An 18920-nucleotide genomic window follows, 5' to 3' on the forward strand; every position below is an offset into this window, starting at 1 on the left:
TGTCTTACAGTTACTTTGTTAGCTATTATCTCCTTGATATCAATTAGAGATTATAGTAAATTATTTACTTCACTGAGCATGTATATTACAATGTATATCCGTAATCATGTGTACAGAGCCAACTGAATCTTTCAGTTAGTCTTCATTTTGTAACCAGCTCCTAGCAGTTCCTAACATGTACGCACCTCTGAAGCCCTTTATTAGTCGACTTATAATAACCTCTAACTATCCATTATGTTCTCTTGTATGAACAGCAACTTTAAACATATGTAATACAGGAAGTGAAGAATGCCAGACATTAGTTGCACTAATGCTTGAATAATATATTCTATTCCATTTCAGTTTCACTACCTGTTCTGACCAGTCGATAACCCTTCTTGGAATGGTACTTCCATCGTGCTCTGAACCTCTGTGGAATCTCCTTGACATGCTCCATCAATCTATCATATACTGAAATTGGATTCTCAAATTCTACATCCCATGATTTGCTGTCATCTTGCAGAACTTCCAAAATAGCCTCACTTTGGGTTAAGCTTTGCCAGTTTTCTCCTTTCACATTGAAGAATTCCCTCTAATTCAGCTGTTTTCATAATGAAATGATCTATTTTGATATCCTTGTGGGAGTTGCTGACAAGGTATTTTACTGACTTGCTTTTCATGGTTCATGCTGTCAGCTGACATTTCTGACTTGCTTAGTGGTTATCAGCTTACAATTATTGAATCGTATTTGCATGTAATACATCCATGCTATTTAGAAAATGCATTTGAATTTAAATGGGTGGTAGAACTATATGATCTAACCCAAAAAGACAGATTTGCACTTCCTTGATTATAGGGTAAACTAATTGAAATATTTAAGATGATTAACATATTTGATATTTTGTGTAGATGAAAACTGTTTATCCTGATGAGGCAATCCAGAAGAGAACCCTTAAAATTTTTTCTGGGCTGAACAGAAATGATGGCAATAAGTAATTCACACAAAGTGTAGCAGAAATATAGAATTTCATGCCTTCCATATTCCACAAAAAAACCCCGTTTCAACTATATCAATGTAAAATTTCAAACTAATGTGAATAAATTAATATATTTTTGTGGGATATAATATTAAGGGATTTGGAATAATGGCAAGTAAATACATTTCAAATGTGGATTAACCATAGTTTAATTGTTTGAACAGGTTAAAGGAGCTGAAATGGCTAATCCTACTTCTACCTTTACAGTCAATATGAACTCATAAGTTAGGGGGCAAGAGAATGCCATTGAACCCTTTTAGTCAGCTCCACCAATTAATAAAATTAAATTGTAACCTCAAGTTCACATTCCCACTTACCCTCATAATCTTTGGCTCTCTTGTTAGTCAAGAACCTACCAACCTCTGCCTGAGAAGTGTTTGATAACCATGCTTCCACTATCTCAAGATAAAGACTCACAACCCTCTGAGAGGAAACATTCCTTCTCGTTTCAGTATTAAATAGGAAAGCTCTTATGCCCAATCTCTGTTCATAGCTTTAATTTCTCCACAAGGTGAAACATCCTTTCACAATCGAATTTTTCAAGTTCTCTCAAGACCTTATACATTTCAATCAGATCAGTTCACATCCTTCCCAACGCCAGTGAATGCAGGTTCTGCCTACTCTCGTAATTTAAACTTCAAATCTCAGATATTTATCAAGTGAACCTTCTCTGAACTGCTTATAATAAATTCATTTCCTTTCTTAAAAGGGGACTAAGCTGAACACAGCACCGCAAATGTGATCGTAACAAAATTGTATACTGTGACAACATATTCTTATTCTTCTATTCCATTTTTATTGCAATAACCAACAGATTTCTGCTTTCCTTCCTAGTCATTTGCAGGATCTGTATAATAGCTTTTTGTGATTTCATTTATCAGCATACCCAGATCTCTCTGTGACCCAGGGTTCTGAAATTTCTCTTCATTTAAATAATGTGATTTTTTTCTTCTCCCTATTGAGTGAACATGTTTATATTTTCTCACGTTATCCTCCATCTGCTAAATATTTTGCCCACTCATGTGACCTATCTGTATTCATTTTGCAGACTTCTATGTCCTTTTCACAACTTACTTTCCTACCGATCTTTGTATCATAAGAAAATCAGCCCCTTCATCCAAGTCATAATTGAGGCCCCAGCACTGATCCCTGTAGCATAACACTCTTTAGACCCTGGCAACCCAAAAACTATTATTTTGTTTATATTTAACCAGTTTTATGAATCTAGTTGTTCCGAACATTATTACACATCTCTTGAGCAGGTGGGACTTGAACGCAGGCCTCCAAGTCCACGGATAGCGATGTTACCACTGTACCACATGCCACCCTCTGTTTCCTGTTAACTAACCAATCCTCTGTTCATGCTACTATGTTGCCCCTTTACCATGAGCACTTGCTTTGTATAGTAACCTTTGATGTGGCTTCAAGTCAAATGTCTTCTGGAAGTGTGGATACAGTATGTTCACTAGTTTCATTTTATCTGCATTGCCTAGTGCTTCCCTGAAGAACTGCAAAAAATTAATGAAACACAATTTCCCATTCATAAACATGTCAATATGCCCATTTAGGACAGAGATGAGAAAGATTCTTTATTTTTCCAGAATGTAGTTATTGACCAGTAGTTGTTTACCACAGAAGGCAGTAGAGATTAAGTTGTTAAGTACGTAGGCCAGGTAAAGTTGCCATAGTCCTACTGGACCATAGGCCTGTATTCTCGTTAGAGAAAGGCGACTGGTCATGGTTTAACCTGAGCACCATCACACCACAGATGAGAGAAAAGATTTAAAAAAAGAGCTCCTACGATCTAATAGGGAGTTCCTACTATGTCTTTAAAAAAGTGTTTTTCTTGTAACCTCAGCTGGTGCAATAATTGAACACATGTTGTTGGCATTTCTAAACAATGCAAACTAGTAGTCAAGCCAGCTGAGCTAACAACCCTCTGACAAGTATATTTAAGGCTGAGACAGACACATGTTTAATCATTAAGGGAATCAATGGTTCTAGGTTTAAGATAAGAAAGTGGAGCTGAGGATTTTCATGTGAGTTATAATCTCTTCAAATAGCGTCATTCTAGTCTGATGACTTAGTCTTCTGGTCTTCTGACCTGCTTTTCCGGCTTCGACTTCCAGAGTTAGGCATCAATGCATTAGCATGAATGTGAAATCCTGGCATGGCTGCGTGGCCATGAAGCTTGGGAGAGTTGGTTGATATTAGGGAATTCAGCAAAGGTAATACCATTGAGTGTCCATAGATTTTGGTTAGATTCTATCTTGTTGGAGATAGCCATTGCCTGGCACTTGGATGATGCGTGTCAGTAAGCAGTCCAATCCTGAATGTTGCAGAGGTCTTGCTTCATATCGATACAGGCTGCTTTAGCATCTGAGGAGTTATAAAAGGTACTATACGTTGTTCAATCATCATCAAACATCTCAATGTATGAATTTATGGCAGAAGGAAGGTCATTGGTGGAGTAGTTGCGAGATTATTGGGTCTCAGGCCCTACTTTGAGAAACTTGATGTCCTGGCTGCAACAACCTCAACCATTTTCTCTTATACAGGTATAGCTCCCAAGAGCAGAAAGTTTTCCCTCAATTCTCATTGACTCCAATTTTACCAGAATTCCTTTATATCATACTTATTCAAATGATTCTTTGATTTCAAAGCCTGAGTTTCCCACCTTAATTCTGGAGTTCAGCTGTTTAATCCACGTTTCGACCGAAGCTGTAATGAGTTAAGGAGATTTGAGTGGCCCCTTCAGTTAGCTTAATGTTCCATCCAAGCAGTTCACATTATTTGCAAATGTGGAGACATTTCACTTGGACCAATGTGTCACCTTTAATATTCTTTGCTAGTTTTATTTCCTGTCTGCTCATGGAGGGACTGATTCATACTGGGCCCCAGTGGATACAGGCAGTGCTTCCATGTTTTACTAAAATAAAAATTTTCAGATGAACTTGGGTTGTTCGTGATGGCGTAGAATTCAGTTTACTGGCTGTTCACTCGTACATACTTGGATTACGCACCCTTTTCAACCCAACCAAATTGGACAACATTACATTCAAAATGGTAGGAAATAAAATACACAAGACCTGTTCTTTAATGATCTTGGAGGTGTAAATCTTGGCCTAGACATCAGGAGAGCTTTATTCGTCTTTGAAAGTTGCTGAGGAAAACCGAAAGATGGCTACCTCAATTTATGTTCCATTAGAAAGAATGGTGATCTAACGGCGTGCCATTCCCTTGGTTTTCCTCTATAACTAGATTATATGCCCAGTTACTGGAATAAGATTTATAAACCTATGACCTTTTGACATGAGTGCTGTGCGTGAGCATTTAAAGACTAATAGCAGAGCCGTTATTGCCATTACAACCGAGTTCAGCTGAGCATAGGTGTACATCAAACCTGGATTACTGCTATTACTTAAACATTCAAGCTTTCAGAAAACAGCCTTGGATCCTTCTAGATGCACACATTTTGGGTGACAAAGCCACTACATTGAATAAGTTCTCTCAGTTAAGCCTTTAGACTTTATCTATTGTATGTAGACAGTACTGAAAAAAAAAACAAATAGGCTACAGAGAGAAAGCACCTAAATCCATCAATCTGCTCTGCGTGGAGAAGTAACGAAGTCTTGTGTAGGTATTCTCACTCATCATTTTCTTATAATCTTATAACAAATTCTTATGTGTGGTTCAGCCACATCTGGAGTATTGTGTTCATTTCTGGTCGCCTCATTACAGGAAAGATATGGAGGTGTTGGAAAAGGTGCAGAAGAGATTTACCGGGATGTTGCCTGGAATGGAGGGTAGGTCTTACAAAGAAAGTTTGAGAGAACTAGGGCTTTTCTCTTTAGAACGATGAAGGATGAGAATTGTCTTGGTAGAGGTGTACAAAATGATCAGAGGTGTAAATAGAGTAGACGCCAGAGACATTTTCCTAGAGTGGTGGTAGCTATTATGAGGGGGCATAGTTTTAAAGTGAATGGAGGTAGATATAAGGGAGACATCAGAGGTAGGTTCTTTACTCAGAGAGTAGTCGGGACGTGGAATGCATTGCCGGAGAGGGTAGTGGAGTTGGCCTCATTAGGAGCATTTAAGCAGCTATTAAACAGGCATATACATGATATGCAAGGTAGGGGTGGAGGTTAGGTAGACCTTAGGATTAGGGTAAAAGTTCGGCACAACATCGTAGGCTGAAGGGCCTGTACTTTGCTGCACTGTTCTGTGTTCTATCTGTTCTGCAAATTCCCTTGTTGAAAGGAAAAAGGGAAAAACCACTTTCAGTGACATTGAATGGGTGAATCCTCAACCAGTGCACAGAAAATTGAGAATCAGCAAATCCACTTCAACAACCTCCTGTCACGAACAAGAATTGGAAGGAGTCAAAAAGAAAACCAATAGGAAACATTTCATTGGTCCCTGTTATCTGGACTGGTGTCAGACTGTGTTTCTCAGACGTACTTTTTTCTTACCCAACTCGCAATAATAATCATAGAATCATGGAGTACAGAAGATGCTCTTCATCCCATAAAACTGTGCCTATCTATACTAATCCCTCTTCCCAGCACCTGGCCAATTGCCTTGAATAGCATAACATTTCAAGTTAATATTTCCGATTCGATGCCCCTTCTTCAGTTCCAAGGAAGGGTCACCAGACCCAAAACATTAACTCTGATTTTTTTTTCTTTACAGATGTTGCCAGATCCGCTGACCTTCCAGCAACTTCTGTTTTTGTTCCTGATTTGTAGCATCTGCACTTCTTTCATTTTTTAATGCCATTTTAAGCGCTTATCCATGTACTTTTTAAAAAGTTGTGAGGTCTCCTTCCTCTACTGCCCTCTCAGGCAATGCATTCCAGATTCCCACCACCTTGTTGGTGAAAACATGTTTCCTCAAATTCCCCCTTTACTTTCTGCCCTTCACCTTAAAATTGTACCTTCATTATTGACCCTTCAACTGAGGGGTCCAGCTGCTTCCTATTAACTCTGCCCCATATAATCTTATATATTTCACTCGGGTCCTCCCTCAGCCTTCCCTGCTTTAAAGAAAACAATCTGAGCTTGTCCACTTTCTCTTCAGAGCTAAACTGCTCCAACCACAGCAAAAATCCTAGTAAATTTCCTCTACACCTCATCCAGTGCAGTGCCATGTCGGTTTTAGACAATATGGAGATTTTAGGTTTTAGGGAGTCACACTTATAAATTAGCAATTCAGTTTGTCTGTTTCTTGACATTGGTTAAAAAACAATTGGTCTATAGCCATTGTTACTGGCTTGTTAAAGGAAAACTTGCATATTCTTTTATGTGTGCATATTCTTTAGGCCTGCTTCAGTGGTTTCATCAAATTTGTGATGACTCTGAGAAGAGTGGGACTTGGTTTCCAGTGTATTACCCCCAAGAGTTATGATAAGGTAAAGAAATTGTCCTTTGAGCAGAGATTTAGCAGAGTAGGCCTATATTCCCTGAAGTTCAGAATAATTGGAACTAGTCTAATTGAAAATGTAAATTTCTTTAAGGACCTCAGAGTAAATGTTGAGAAAAATTGTTTCCCCAGTTTAGGAATCTGGACAACAGAGACATAGTCATAGGATTACCATTTAGGACTGTGATGAGGAGACATTTCTTCATTCAATCTTATGGAAACGTCGGAATTTTCTATCCTAAATATCAGTGGATGTTTAATTGTTGAGAACAATCAAGAGATTGATTTTTTTTTTGTCAAGAGTGTGAAGAGACTTCATAGATGGGGGACAGTATCCAAAAAGTGACGTTAAGGTAGAAAATCAGCCATGATTTTGTTAAATGGAGATGCAGGCTTGAGCAATCGGATGATCCACACCTGCTCCTAAGTCATCTGCTTTATATAAATGTATTGACATATGGTTGTAGCGTTTGTACTAGTATGCTGCTGCAGTGTGAATCAAGTGTTTTATCCCACACTTGACAGTGCACTTTTTTGAAAGATACATTGTAGTTGGATAAACGCAGATGATAATTTTCTTCTTACTATACACTGTTATTTTCTTTTCTGTGTGATGCAATAGCAGCAACAGTTTGAGATTTTGGATTAAAGGGATAAAAGGAAACAGTGCTAGAAGCACAGATCAATGGAACACAAATTTGAGATTGATTGAGGTAATTTCAACTGGAACAGGTTTGTTGCCAGTATCCCATCCCAGTCTTGTTTTATTGAGCCTTTCTCCATTCTTGCCTTGCAGGTCACCGCTCCTGAACCGAACACGACTGAACAGCAATTATAGGCTCCTTCAGCAGAGATGGAAAATGAAAGGCATGCGCTGCATTGGGGGAGTGCTGTACAGTGTGTCTGCCAACAAGCTTTCAAAAAGCTGTGCCATCCCTATCAGAAGTGGAGTCACAAGTGCAAAAAGTGCTGTAAAGTCAGGTAAAATGACCAGTATTCATGAAACATATCATAAAAAGAGAATATTTCATAAAATCCCAAATCTGGTAGAATTTAAAATGTTTTTAAATTCCGGTGTAGAATTCATGTCTAGTTTTCAGTCATTTAAATGTCTGCCTGTACTGATTCCATGAAAGACTGGAAGTAAATATAATACTACTAAAGGTTTTACTTCTAATTATTTGACGAGAAATCAGAAAAGTACTGAGGGATTTTTTTATTCCTTTTATGGCAAGACTTTATGTGGAGACACTCATAATGCACAGAATGATTACTGGATAGAAAGAGACCATTTGGCCCCTTCTGTTTTTGCTGGCTCTTTGAAAGGGAAGTTCATCTAGTGACACTACCTCACTTTTTCTCTATCACTCTTCAAATTCTTGCTTTTCATATCCATTTCCCTCAGAAAAGACTTAGTTTGAACTCCTTTCTCTTAATTCTGAGAAAGGGCATTCCACATCCTCGCTTTGTGAAATATACATTCCCCACTACTGCATTGCTTCTTTTGCCAAATTTCTTAAATCTCCTGTTGAGCTTGAAACTGTCCACCAATGGGAACTGTTTTTCCCTAATGACTCCATCTAGACCCATCATGATTTTGAATACCTCTATCAAATCACCCCTGAACCTTCTCCAACGAAAACAGTCCTAATTTCTCCAATCTATTCAAATAACTGAAATTCTCTATTCCTGGAACAATTCATTTGAATTCTTTTCTGCACTCTCTCCAAGCCTTTTTATCTTTACTTAAGTGTGGTACTGAGAACAGTATAGAATATTCCAGTTGAGTTCTGAATGAGTTGAACATAATTTCTTTGTTTTTGCACCACATACTTGCATTAAACCTTATAGCTGTGTTTTTTTTTGTTTGTACATGTATACTTTATTAACTTCTTCCAACCTTTTACTGCCAGCTTTACAATATATGCATACAACTTCCTCTGCTGCTGCAACCCTTTTACATTTTATACCCATTATATTATAGTGCCTTTTATCACTCTTTCTATCAAAATCTGTCACTTGACACTTCTCTGAGTTAAATTTAATTTACGGTTGTCCACTTATTCTATCAACCTTACGTATCCATTATAAAATCATAAGAAATAAAAGCTGGATAGACATTTTGGTCTATAGAGCATGCTCTATCATTCAGTAAGATTATGGCTGATCTGATTGTTACCTTTATTCACTCCTGACAGAAGTTTGAAATTCTGTGCTATTCTCTTCATACCCAGTTCTTCCAAGCTTTGAATCATTTGCACATTTTGAAATTTTACCCTGTGCACCAAGGCCTGGCTGATTAAAACATGTCAGGAAAAGTAGGGTGCCTGATTAATGTTCCTTCTGAGCTGCACATCCCGTAGGGAGCTCCACACAAGCTTGTCAGCAGTGAATGTATAGGAAGTGACTGCTGCACATGGACTTTGAAGCCCGTGCAACATTGGGAAATATTAGACAAATGTTGATTCTAACACCAACTTCTGGAGAACTCAGCTATAAACATTCCATCAGCCATGGTGGAATTTGAATCGAGGTTCCCAGAGTCTGACATTCTGAATTAACACTTTGCCACCACCAGAACTTTAAGAAGATGTATTCCATGCATTAATGCAATACCATTATGGGCCTTCCTGCTAATTCATCACAAAACTCCAGAAAGCTAGTTGAACAAGATTTTCTTTAAATATAAGATAACACAGTGTAGAGCTACACCATGTTGTCTCAGATTCTCCAGCATCAGCAGTTCCTACTATTTCTTTAAATACATCTGGCTTTCCTTAATTAGTCCGCATTTGGTCGAGTGATGACTAAAGTTGATCTAAATTATTGTTTCTAAAGACCACCCTACCTCTGACATTAAACTGCCTGATTGGTTTGTACTTGCTGGGCTTTTCAAGCAAGATTGAAACATTTTCAGTTCTCTGGTCATTTGACACTGTCCCTTACTCGAAGGAAGATTGGAAAATTGTGTTCAGTCTCGCTGCAGTTTGCAGTAGTTCACTACTCCATAGCTTACAACATAATTTTAATTTTCTTTACCTGATTTCCAATATTGTCAACTAGAAAAAACAAGTTTTGTGAATGGGGAAATGGTGACTTAGTATCAATTCAGCATTTCAGGCTCTCGGGTTGTCAGTTTGAATCCCACTGATGGGATGGGTAAATCTGAGTACAATAAAATCTGCTTTAAAGCCTAGTCTAATGGCAACTGTGAAAATATTTTTGTTGTTAAAGTCCATTTGGTTCAGTAACCTCCTACAGGGAAGGAAGTCAGCACCTTTGCTTAGTTTGGTCTTCATTGACTCAAGACTTGCAGCAACTGTTAATAGCCTCGAGGCAATTAAGCAGTAACTACTGAACTAGAGACATGTCCACATTCCACAAGCAAATAAAAAAAGACATTAAATTATTAATTCATTATAAATAACAAAACCCATTCAATGAAAATGCAAAACTGGTTGATGCAGTTTTAGTTTGAGATGTAAAAATGTAAGTATTTACACCTCTAAATATCAACCTGTCACACAAACACACACACACCTGTGTAGGGTAAAGGAACAAGCAATTGATTTCTCTACGCACAGATTCACTTTGTTGGAGAACACACTTTTGGTTAATGACTTTTTTGCCAAAGAACTCATACTTAAGGGTTAAGATGCAGTGGGCTATTGGTTTAAAATTCTGATGTATGTAAATGGGTAATAGCAAACATGGGCGTTTGATTTTTGGATCTCAGAACACGTAATTTGCTGAGAAAGCACCATCTCCAACAGTCTTCCAGTCTCTCTTCAAGAGAGCAATCAAATAATCAATTTGATCAAATTGCAAAGAACTGCGGATACTGGAAATCAGAAACAAAAACTCTCCTGAAGAAGGGTCACTGGCTCTGCTTAGCTCTGCTTCCTCTCCACAGATGCAGTGCAACCTGCTAAGTTTCTCCAGCAGTGATAATGGGAACTGCAGATGCTGGAGAATCCAAGATAACAAAGTGTGGAGCTGGATGAACACAGCAGGCCCAGCAGCATCTCAGGAGCACAAAAGCTGACGTTTCGGGCCTAGACCTTTCATCAGAGGTGAAGGATCTAGGCCCGAAATGTCAGCTTTTGTGCTCCTGAGATGCTGCTTGGCCTGCTGTATTCATCCAGCTCCACACTTTGTTATCTAAGTTTCTCCAGCAGTTTCTGTTTTTGAGTCCATTTGACCAATCATTTTGACTGTTCTATTGATCATGGAGATGTAGTGGACATTGAACGATGGGATCTTGATCAGATGGGCCAATGGGCCAAGGAGTGGCAGGTGCAACAAACACAAAGTTGCTGGAAAAGCTCAGCAGGCCTGGCAGCATCTGTGAAGGAAAGAAACAGAGTTTATGTTTCGGGTCCAGTAACACTTCCTCTAACTCCTGTTTTTTTTTCCTTCACAGATGCTGCTAGACCTGCTGAGCTTTTCCAGCAACTTTGTTTTTGTTTCTCATTTACAGCATCCGCAGTTCTGGGGTGGAAGGGGATTTGAGCTAAAGAGAGAGGCTGAACAGGCTGGGGCTACTTTTTCTGGAGAGTCAGAGGCTGAGTCGTGACCATATAGAGGTTTATAAAATCATGAGGGGCATGGATAGAGTGAATAGACAAGGTCTCTTCCTAGGGGTGGGGGTGTCCAAAACAAGAGGGCATAGGTTTCAGGTGAGAGGAGAAAGATATAAAAGGGACCTAAGGGGCTACTTTTTCATGCAGAGGGTGGTGTGTGTTTGGAATGAGCTGCCAGAGGAAGTGATGGAGGCTGGTAAACTTACAACATTTTAAGAGCACCTGATGGTTATATGAATGGTTTAGAGGGACATGGGACAAATGCTGACAAATGGAACTGGATTATTACAGGCTATCTAGTGGGCAAGGGCGAGTTGGACCAAAGGGGTTGTTTCCATGCTGTACATCTTTCTGACTCTATGCTTTCAATTGTTCACCTTTTAAAAGGTGGTAACGTTATTGTAACATCACTGGGTTAAAATCCAGAAGGCCAGGCTCATATTCTGGAGACATGGGTTTGAATTCCACTATGGCAAATGGTGATGATTGTATGCAATAAAATATGGAATTAAAAGCTACTTTTAATGGTGACCATTTTGATTGTTGTAAAAGTTCATCTGGTTTACTGACTCTTTTAGGAAAGGAAGTCTGCCATGGTTGTGAGGCCTCCACATCCACAGCCAATGTGATTGACATTTAATTGACCTCGGAAATGGCTCTGGAAAGTCATTTAGTTCAAGGCTAATTAGGGATGGGCAGCAAGTGCTTGCTTTGCCAGTGATGCCTATATCTGTGAAAGAATAAAGCAAAAAAACCTATTCAGCACTTCCTCCTTATCAACTTTAAACCTGTAAACAGTCTAAATTACTTCTTCTGTCACTGTCATCTATTTAGTTAGTACTTATTTGGTAAAGGCAGGTGCAAAGTGTCCATATAATTCCTCAGTTATGCCCCATGGTTCCATATGCAAGTACCCTTTTTGATCTCTAATTGTCCCCAGTCTTAACATTTTACTACTTTTATCCTATTTATATACTTGCAGAAGACTTTTGGATTCTCTCTAATCTCTGCTAGCAACGATTTATTTTCTTACTGTCTCCTTGCTTCTCTTATTTGCTTTTCCAATTCCCATCAAGCTTCTGTATTCAGCAAGTCTTTGGTTATATTGCCCAATTAACATTGGTCACGAGCATACTTTGCTTCATCTGAATCCTGATGTGTTTGCATTTCAGGGAGTTCTGGATTTTTTTGCATTAGCTTTCCCCATTATGGAAAGATACCTTGGCTGTATCTGAACAGTCTCTTCTTTTAAAGGCACCTTTCGACAGTTTCTGTTTTGCCTGCCAACATTCAATGACAATTTATCCAGGTCTGACTCGTTCTTACTGTATTGAAGTTGACTTTTTCCTATTTGTATACTCTTACTCAGGATTCTTCTTTGCCATTTTACATTGTCAGCTTCTACTTATAACACAATAATGAATGTCCCCTAAATGTTCTTGCACTGACCCTTGAATCACTCAACACATCTCATTTCCATGAATCAGATCTTGAGGTGCCTCTTGTCGGATTCACAAATGGACAAGAATGAGTAAAGGACACTACTGAACCAGATGGATTTTTAATCAACCCCTTAAGTGTATCACTGTATCTGTTCCCATTCTTGAATCACCTGAGTCAATTGTGGTGGCATTTACTTGGATCTTGCTGCACGCACCAGATGAAATATTACAGGTGTCAGTGATGGGACCGCAACTATTTATGTTATACATTAACAATCTTGAAGAAGGAACTGAGGGCATTGTTGCTATGTTTGCTGATTACACATAGGTGGGGGAAACATGGGATGTTGAGGAAGTGGGGGTGCTCAGACTGGGACAGGCTAGGAAAGTGGACAGTGTGAGAAAGTGTAAGGTCATGCACCTTGGGAGGATGAATAGAAACATACACCATTTTCTAAATAGGGAAATGCTCTGGAAATCTGAAGCTTTCCAAATGCAGCCCCTTCATCAGGTGCGGTGAGAAACCAGAGAATACAGATCCAGAGTTTATAGGCTGAGATCAAAAGATCAGACAACTGGTGAGAGTGGAGCATCAGATGATAAGATTCTGTGGGTGACCAGTAATGTTAGACAGTGAGTAAAGTGTCAGCAGCTGAATAACCAGCGAAGGGATGACTTATAATCCGATTCAGTCAGGCAGAGGGATAATTACAAAAAAAAAGTGCAAATAATGTGGTGTTGGAGATAAACTAACTGACTGGGATAATATGATAAGAGTCGCATGCCGAAGGTCTGACCAAAGTAATAAGTAATTCAAAACTGTACTAACTAAGGTGGAGAGATCATGATAATTTATCAAGGCGATGCTGTCAAAGCAGGACAGTAAGGAAGATTTTACAGATAGATTCATGATTAGTCAGGGGATCAACTGTTATCGAGAAAAAAGGAGAATGGGTTTGAGAAATACATCAGCCATGATTGAATGGTGAAACAGTGCGATGGGCCAAATGGCCAAATTCCAATCCTACCTCTTTATGGTCTCAGGGTCTTATAACTCTTACGGTAGAGTCTTATGGTAACTCTTATAACTCTTTGGTAGAACTCGGTATTTTAATAGAAAAGGCTCACCAACTTCTCACTTCCCTTCTGTTGTTGTCACTTGTATAGGGAATCTTACTTGAATGCTTTACTTAAAATTTTAAATGATTTATGCAGACTTTTAGAATGTTAAATATTAAATTCAAGGTATGTGACCATGTATCCTCGCATCATTTATAATTACTGGAGCTAGTTTTCCTCTGAAAATCTGATGAAACATTTCTGTCGTTCTTAGTTGTTCCTCCCAAATTATTCCTTTGCTTTATCATAAAATCACATGTGGAGCAGGCTGTCTACAAATTAGTTTCATCTGTTGCCCTCTTCAAACATGTTTCCTTGATAACACTTGCCACCTGTCTTATTTTGGGATATTGGTTGAACTATCCCCATTTTATTTCCATTTGTTCAGTACGAGATGGTGCATAAATACTGTAAGCATGTGTGGTGGTTGCAAAACTTATATAAAGTAAGTGGAAAGATGTTTTATAAAAATAAAGCCGCATCTGCATTTCCTACCTACTAACCTCATCCCACCTCCTTGACCTGTCTGTCTTCCCTGGACTGAACTATCCCCTCCCTATCTCCCCACCTATACTCTACTCACCACCTGTCTTCTTTCCTCTCCATCTTCGGTCCGCCTCCCCCTCTCTCCCTATTTATTCCAGAACCCTCACCCCATCCCCCTCTCTGATGAAGGGTCTAGGCCTGAAACGTCAGCTTTTGTGCTCCTGAGATGCTGCTTGGCCTGCTGTGTTCATCCAGCCTCACACTTTATTATCTTGGATACTCCAGCATCTGCAGTTCCCATTATCACTGATACAATTGTTCCTATGATTGCTTTTCTCTTCACTGCCCCTACTATGATGGGTTTAAAATTTGGGAAGAAGCATAGCCACTCACCCATCTGTGATGCAGTATATTGCACCATCACTGAGAAGAGCCTGTTAAGCAAGACAAGGATTGGGATTCTGCCCCTGAGCAAGCATTATTCTAAACCCCCATCTCATAAGAATCATTAGAATTTACATTGCCTCGAGCTGAACTAGACTCACAGAGGAATACTATGCATTATTAAATTCATCGCTGTACTTTTCCCTCATTAACTAATTAACGTTACATTTAGCTCTTCACCCACTTAATTTAACATATGGTATGTTGTGCAGACATGTGGAACATGGTTTGCATCCCACTTTGCTGCTCATGAATTATCAGCTCAGTTTACTCAAGAGATTAAATTATTTCTCATGGGTTTTTGTATTATATCCTCTATCTTTTTAGTTGTTCTGCCTCCTAAGCGATAGCAAAGAGCTTCAAGTAAAACTGTGGTTACTTGCCTTAGAAAATGAAATGAATTGTGGAAGAGTCTGTGGTAATAGAAATTGTGCACAGCACATTGAAGTTTTACTGATCGTTTAAAAATTGGCATTTCTGCTACAGTGACCTGTCATGTTCTGTTTCTTTACTGCTGGCTAACTAGTGAAGTCGGTGAAAAGGAATTCATCCTGCAGTACTTCAGCTGAACCAGATGGGCACCACAACTTTACATTGGTCTAATAATCCATCTGGACTTAACTATTGTAACTAGGTCATGATAATTTTAGGGATGCCTAAAATAGCCTGTTAGATTCAGTTTTATAAAGTACTCCTGTAAGTAACCTTCTATTTCCTATGATTGGGCATTTATGTTTATAATGTATTTAGCTGGTACAGCCTGGTTCACAAAAGTAAACCCCTCATTGTATTTAAGGCTGAGATAGATATATACTTGATGAATAGGGGAATCAGGTATTTCAGGGAAAGGGCAGAAAAATGGACAGAAGGGTTGTTGGATCAGCCATTATTCTACTGAATGACAAAGCAAGCTCAAGGGGCTCAACAGCCTATTTCTGTCCCTATTTCTTATGGTCTTCCCACCTTATGGAAACACATTTTTGGAATTTCACCTACTTTGCAAAAGATTGGCAATTAAACACAATGAAGGGAGAAAGCTAGTTAGAACCATTGAGTCAGAAAGCACGAAACCCTTGAGTCCAATTCATCCATGCTGACTAAGTTTCTCAAACTGAACTGGTCTCATTTGCTTCCATTTGGCTTATATTCCTCTAAACCTTTCCTATTCGTGTACCTATCCAAATGTCTTTTACATATTGTAACTGAACCATCTTCTACTGCTTCCTCTAACCCAAGCCTTGATGTTGCCCAGATTTTGCTGCAAATGGACACATGCTGCTTAAGTATAATAGGATTCCTGAATGGTGCTGAACATTGTGCAGTCATCAGCAGTATTCCCATGCTGACCGTAAATGCACCGTCTTCTATGTGAAAATGTTGCCCCTTAGGTTCCTTTTATATCTTATCTCTCTCATCTTAAACCTATGACCTTTAGTTTTGGATTCCCCCACCCCAGAAAAAAGACATTGCCTATTTACCCTATCCATGCCCTTCATGATTTTGTAACCTCTACAAAGTCACCTCTCAGCCTCCAATGCTCCAGGGAAAATAGCCCAAGCCTATTCAACCTCTTCCTAAAGCTCACACTCTCTAAATCTGGCAACATCCTTGTAAATCTTATCTTAACTGTTTTGAGTTTCACAACATCCTTTCTATGGGAGAGAGACCAGAATTGCAAGTAATACTCCAGAAGTGGCCGAACCAATGTTACCAATTCTACCATGGCTGTTCTACCTTCAAACAGATGCTTTCCCAGTTGTAAAACTCCAAGAAATGGGGAACATCTCTGACAGTGATTCCCCATTTTATGCATTGAAGGATTAGCTTCAGTTTCGGACTAAAAGCCTGATAGTTCGACAAGGTCTCACTAGCTTCTCTATTAGAAATAGCGCTACAACTGAGCCAAGGGTGCATACGCTCAGTATGGATTTATTGTGGAACTGGTAGTTGAAATTGGAGAGATGGTGTGTTTATAAGTAAGCCAGGTAAGCCTTGAAAGATAGTTATCTTGGTTGTGTATAGACCAGCCTTTCCTTTCTTGATTTCTTTCATATCCTTGATACAATTATGCATAAGAACATCAGATTTAATTCTCCTCATAGTTAAAATCGATGAGTTCGTTTGCCGAGCGTTGCAAGCATTGCACTTCTTGAAGACATTTGCTGCTGCTTTACATAATTAAGCACTTACAAAGGGAGTTGTGTAAACACTTGCCAAGGAAATTCTACAGGATTGTGAGGAAGTAAGGGTGTGGAGTCGAATAGATAGTGCTTTTAAAGGCCAGACATGATGGGCAGAATGACCTTTTCCTTTGTTGTATAACTCAATGATCCTAGGAATAGCCAGTGTGTTCCCCAACCCCCACAAGCCACCACCGAAGCCTGTTTCCCATTCCACAACATCAGATCTCCTCACCTCCCGTCACAACTACATCTCCTAGTTAATTATTAAGTACCAACCAGTCCTAGGACTGACTGTGTCAAATATATATGAAATAGAATGACCAATCCTCTTAGTCGAGTAGTATGCTTTAATCTGGTCAAGTAGTTCAGGCAGCATATGTGTGTAGAGGACGGTAGCTCCTGTTGTAAATTCTCAACTAGTAACCTGGCCGAGGTGTATAGATAGGATATTCAGAGATAAGGCTGCAGATTAGAATTGAAAGATGTGTAATAAAGTGTGAATAAACTGAAAGCAAGGACTTCTTACAGTAACATTTTCTGTCAGTAGAAATTAGGTGCAAAGTGGAAAAGAAGTACTACAAAGACGAGCTAATACATGAAAGAAATGTAAAATAGAGCAAACTGGAGACAGTAAATAAGAAAAAAAAACAAAGAACTGCAGATACTAGAAATCAAAAACAAAAACAGAAATTGTTGGGATAAATCAACAGGCCTGGCAGCATCCATGGAGAGAAAGCAGAGTGAATGTTTCGAGTCCAGTGACTCTTCAGAATGGGAGACAGCAATGTGTTATGTCTGTGACGTGGGAGTTTTAAGCAGCCAGCTGTCTTGGCCTGTGTGGGAGCTAATCATGTAAAGAAAGGTCTGAAGTCTTGTGAAATTAATTTAGATTAGGATTTTGCAGCTGGTTGGCATGATTACTTTTTCAACTGTGCACTATAATAAAATGATGAAGGCTGTCAATTCAAGGCCGAAATTATGGTGTCAGGAAGATGGTATCCTGACAATGACTGTGGGGCAGAGCGTTGCCATAAGGTTGGGCTATGGTGATGGGGAATATTTATCAAAAGAGTCAATTGGGAGTCATGAAGTAAAAGCGATGCCTGGAAAAAAAATCAAAACCTACTAAAATAAACAACACTGAAGAGAATCAGTGAAGGAGGAAACCATGCATGTTTAAACTAATTTTAGCATGGATCACCAGATTAATATCAAATGGGTTAGTCACATGTAGCGTTTGCGTCAAGTTTGGGCCTGATTAATAATGTGTGAAAATGAGTACTTTATTCAAAAAGCACAACATTGTTTAAAATTAGTTACTGTGGTGTCGCCACATCGCTAAGTAGGAAATAAATGGTGAAAGTAGTTTATAAAGGATTTCAAACATGGTAATCATGCTTGACAAACTTTAGAACTTTGTGAGGAGGTCACCAGTAGGGGAAAAATAGAGGACATAGTTTTAATGTTGCTGTAGGTAAGCAAGCACTTAGCATGGGGTATCCCACTGGATTTTAAAAAAATTGCTTAGAAGGGAAAATAATATGATTAAGTCCTTTTTTTCAGGTTGTATGTAAATATATTATTTAGCATATCAATAGTTTGGATATAAACCCAAAGACATCAATGTTCAAATTTGCCGACAAGGCCAAAATAGGGTCTGGAGTCTGTTTGCAAATATCAAAGAAGTTTGCAGAAGGTTTTTGATATAAAGGGGACAAAGGTTAAAACACCAAAGATGCAATATGTTGCAGTAAAATTGTCATGAGATATTTGAAATGGGATAAAAGCAGTAATCATACTGGACAAGAGCAGAGTGAATGGGGATTAATAGTTCACAGAAACATTGGGTGCTTCACCTGCAGTAGAGAAGGCAGTTTAAAAAAATCAAACTGAATTTTAGGTTTTATCACAAGTTATACAATAAAATGTCATGCAGTAATGATCCTGTATAAGATCTTACCACCTCACTACTTGTACAGTACTGGGCTTCATCCTTTAGGATGGACATTAAGATTTTGGGAATGTTACAATGCAGATTCAATAGGATGCCTAGAATAAGGAAGTACAAATGTGAAGGAAGAATTGAAGAAATACTGATTATACATTCATACAGTGCAGAAGAGTCTACTCCGACATAACTACGACTATAAGTGTGCTCATCCCAATTTTTTGTACTTGTCCCATATCCTATGTAGTGTTTGTAATGAGGTTAGCGTGTGGACCACA

The 18920-nt window shown here is 38.8% G+C and overlaps 1 protein-coding gene across 1 annotated transcript in view; it reads left to right on the plus strand.

Moving 5' to 3' along the window:
* Positions 1 to 18920, plus strand: part of zc3h3 (zinc finger CCCH-type containing 3) — a 262536-nt gene that overhangs the window by 134228 nt on the left and 109388 nt on the right. The window contains exon 5 of the mRNA XM_048529264.2: positions 7234 to 7418. Within this exon, the coding sequence (XP_048385221.1) occupies positions 7234 to 7418 (185 nt within the window). The remainder of the gene's footprint in view (positions 1 to 7233; positions 7419 to 18920) is intronic.

This window comes from Stegostoma tigrinum, chromosome 5 (assembly GCF_030684315.1).
Source record: "Stegostoma tigrinum isolate sSteTig4 chromosome 5, sSteTig4.hap1, whole genome shotgun sequence".
In the NCBI taxonomy this organism is placed as follows: domain Eukaryota; kingdom Metazoa; phylum Chordata; class Chondrichthyes; order Orectolobiformes; family Stegostomatidae; genus Stegostoma; species Stegostoma tigrinum.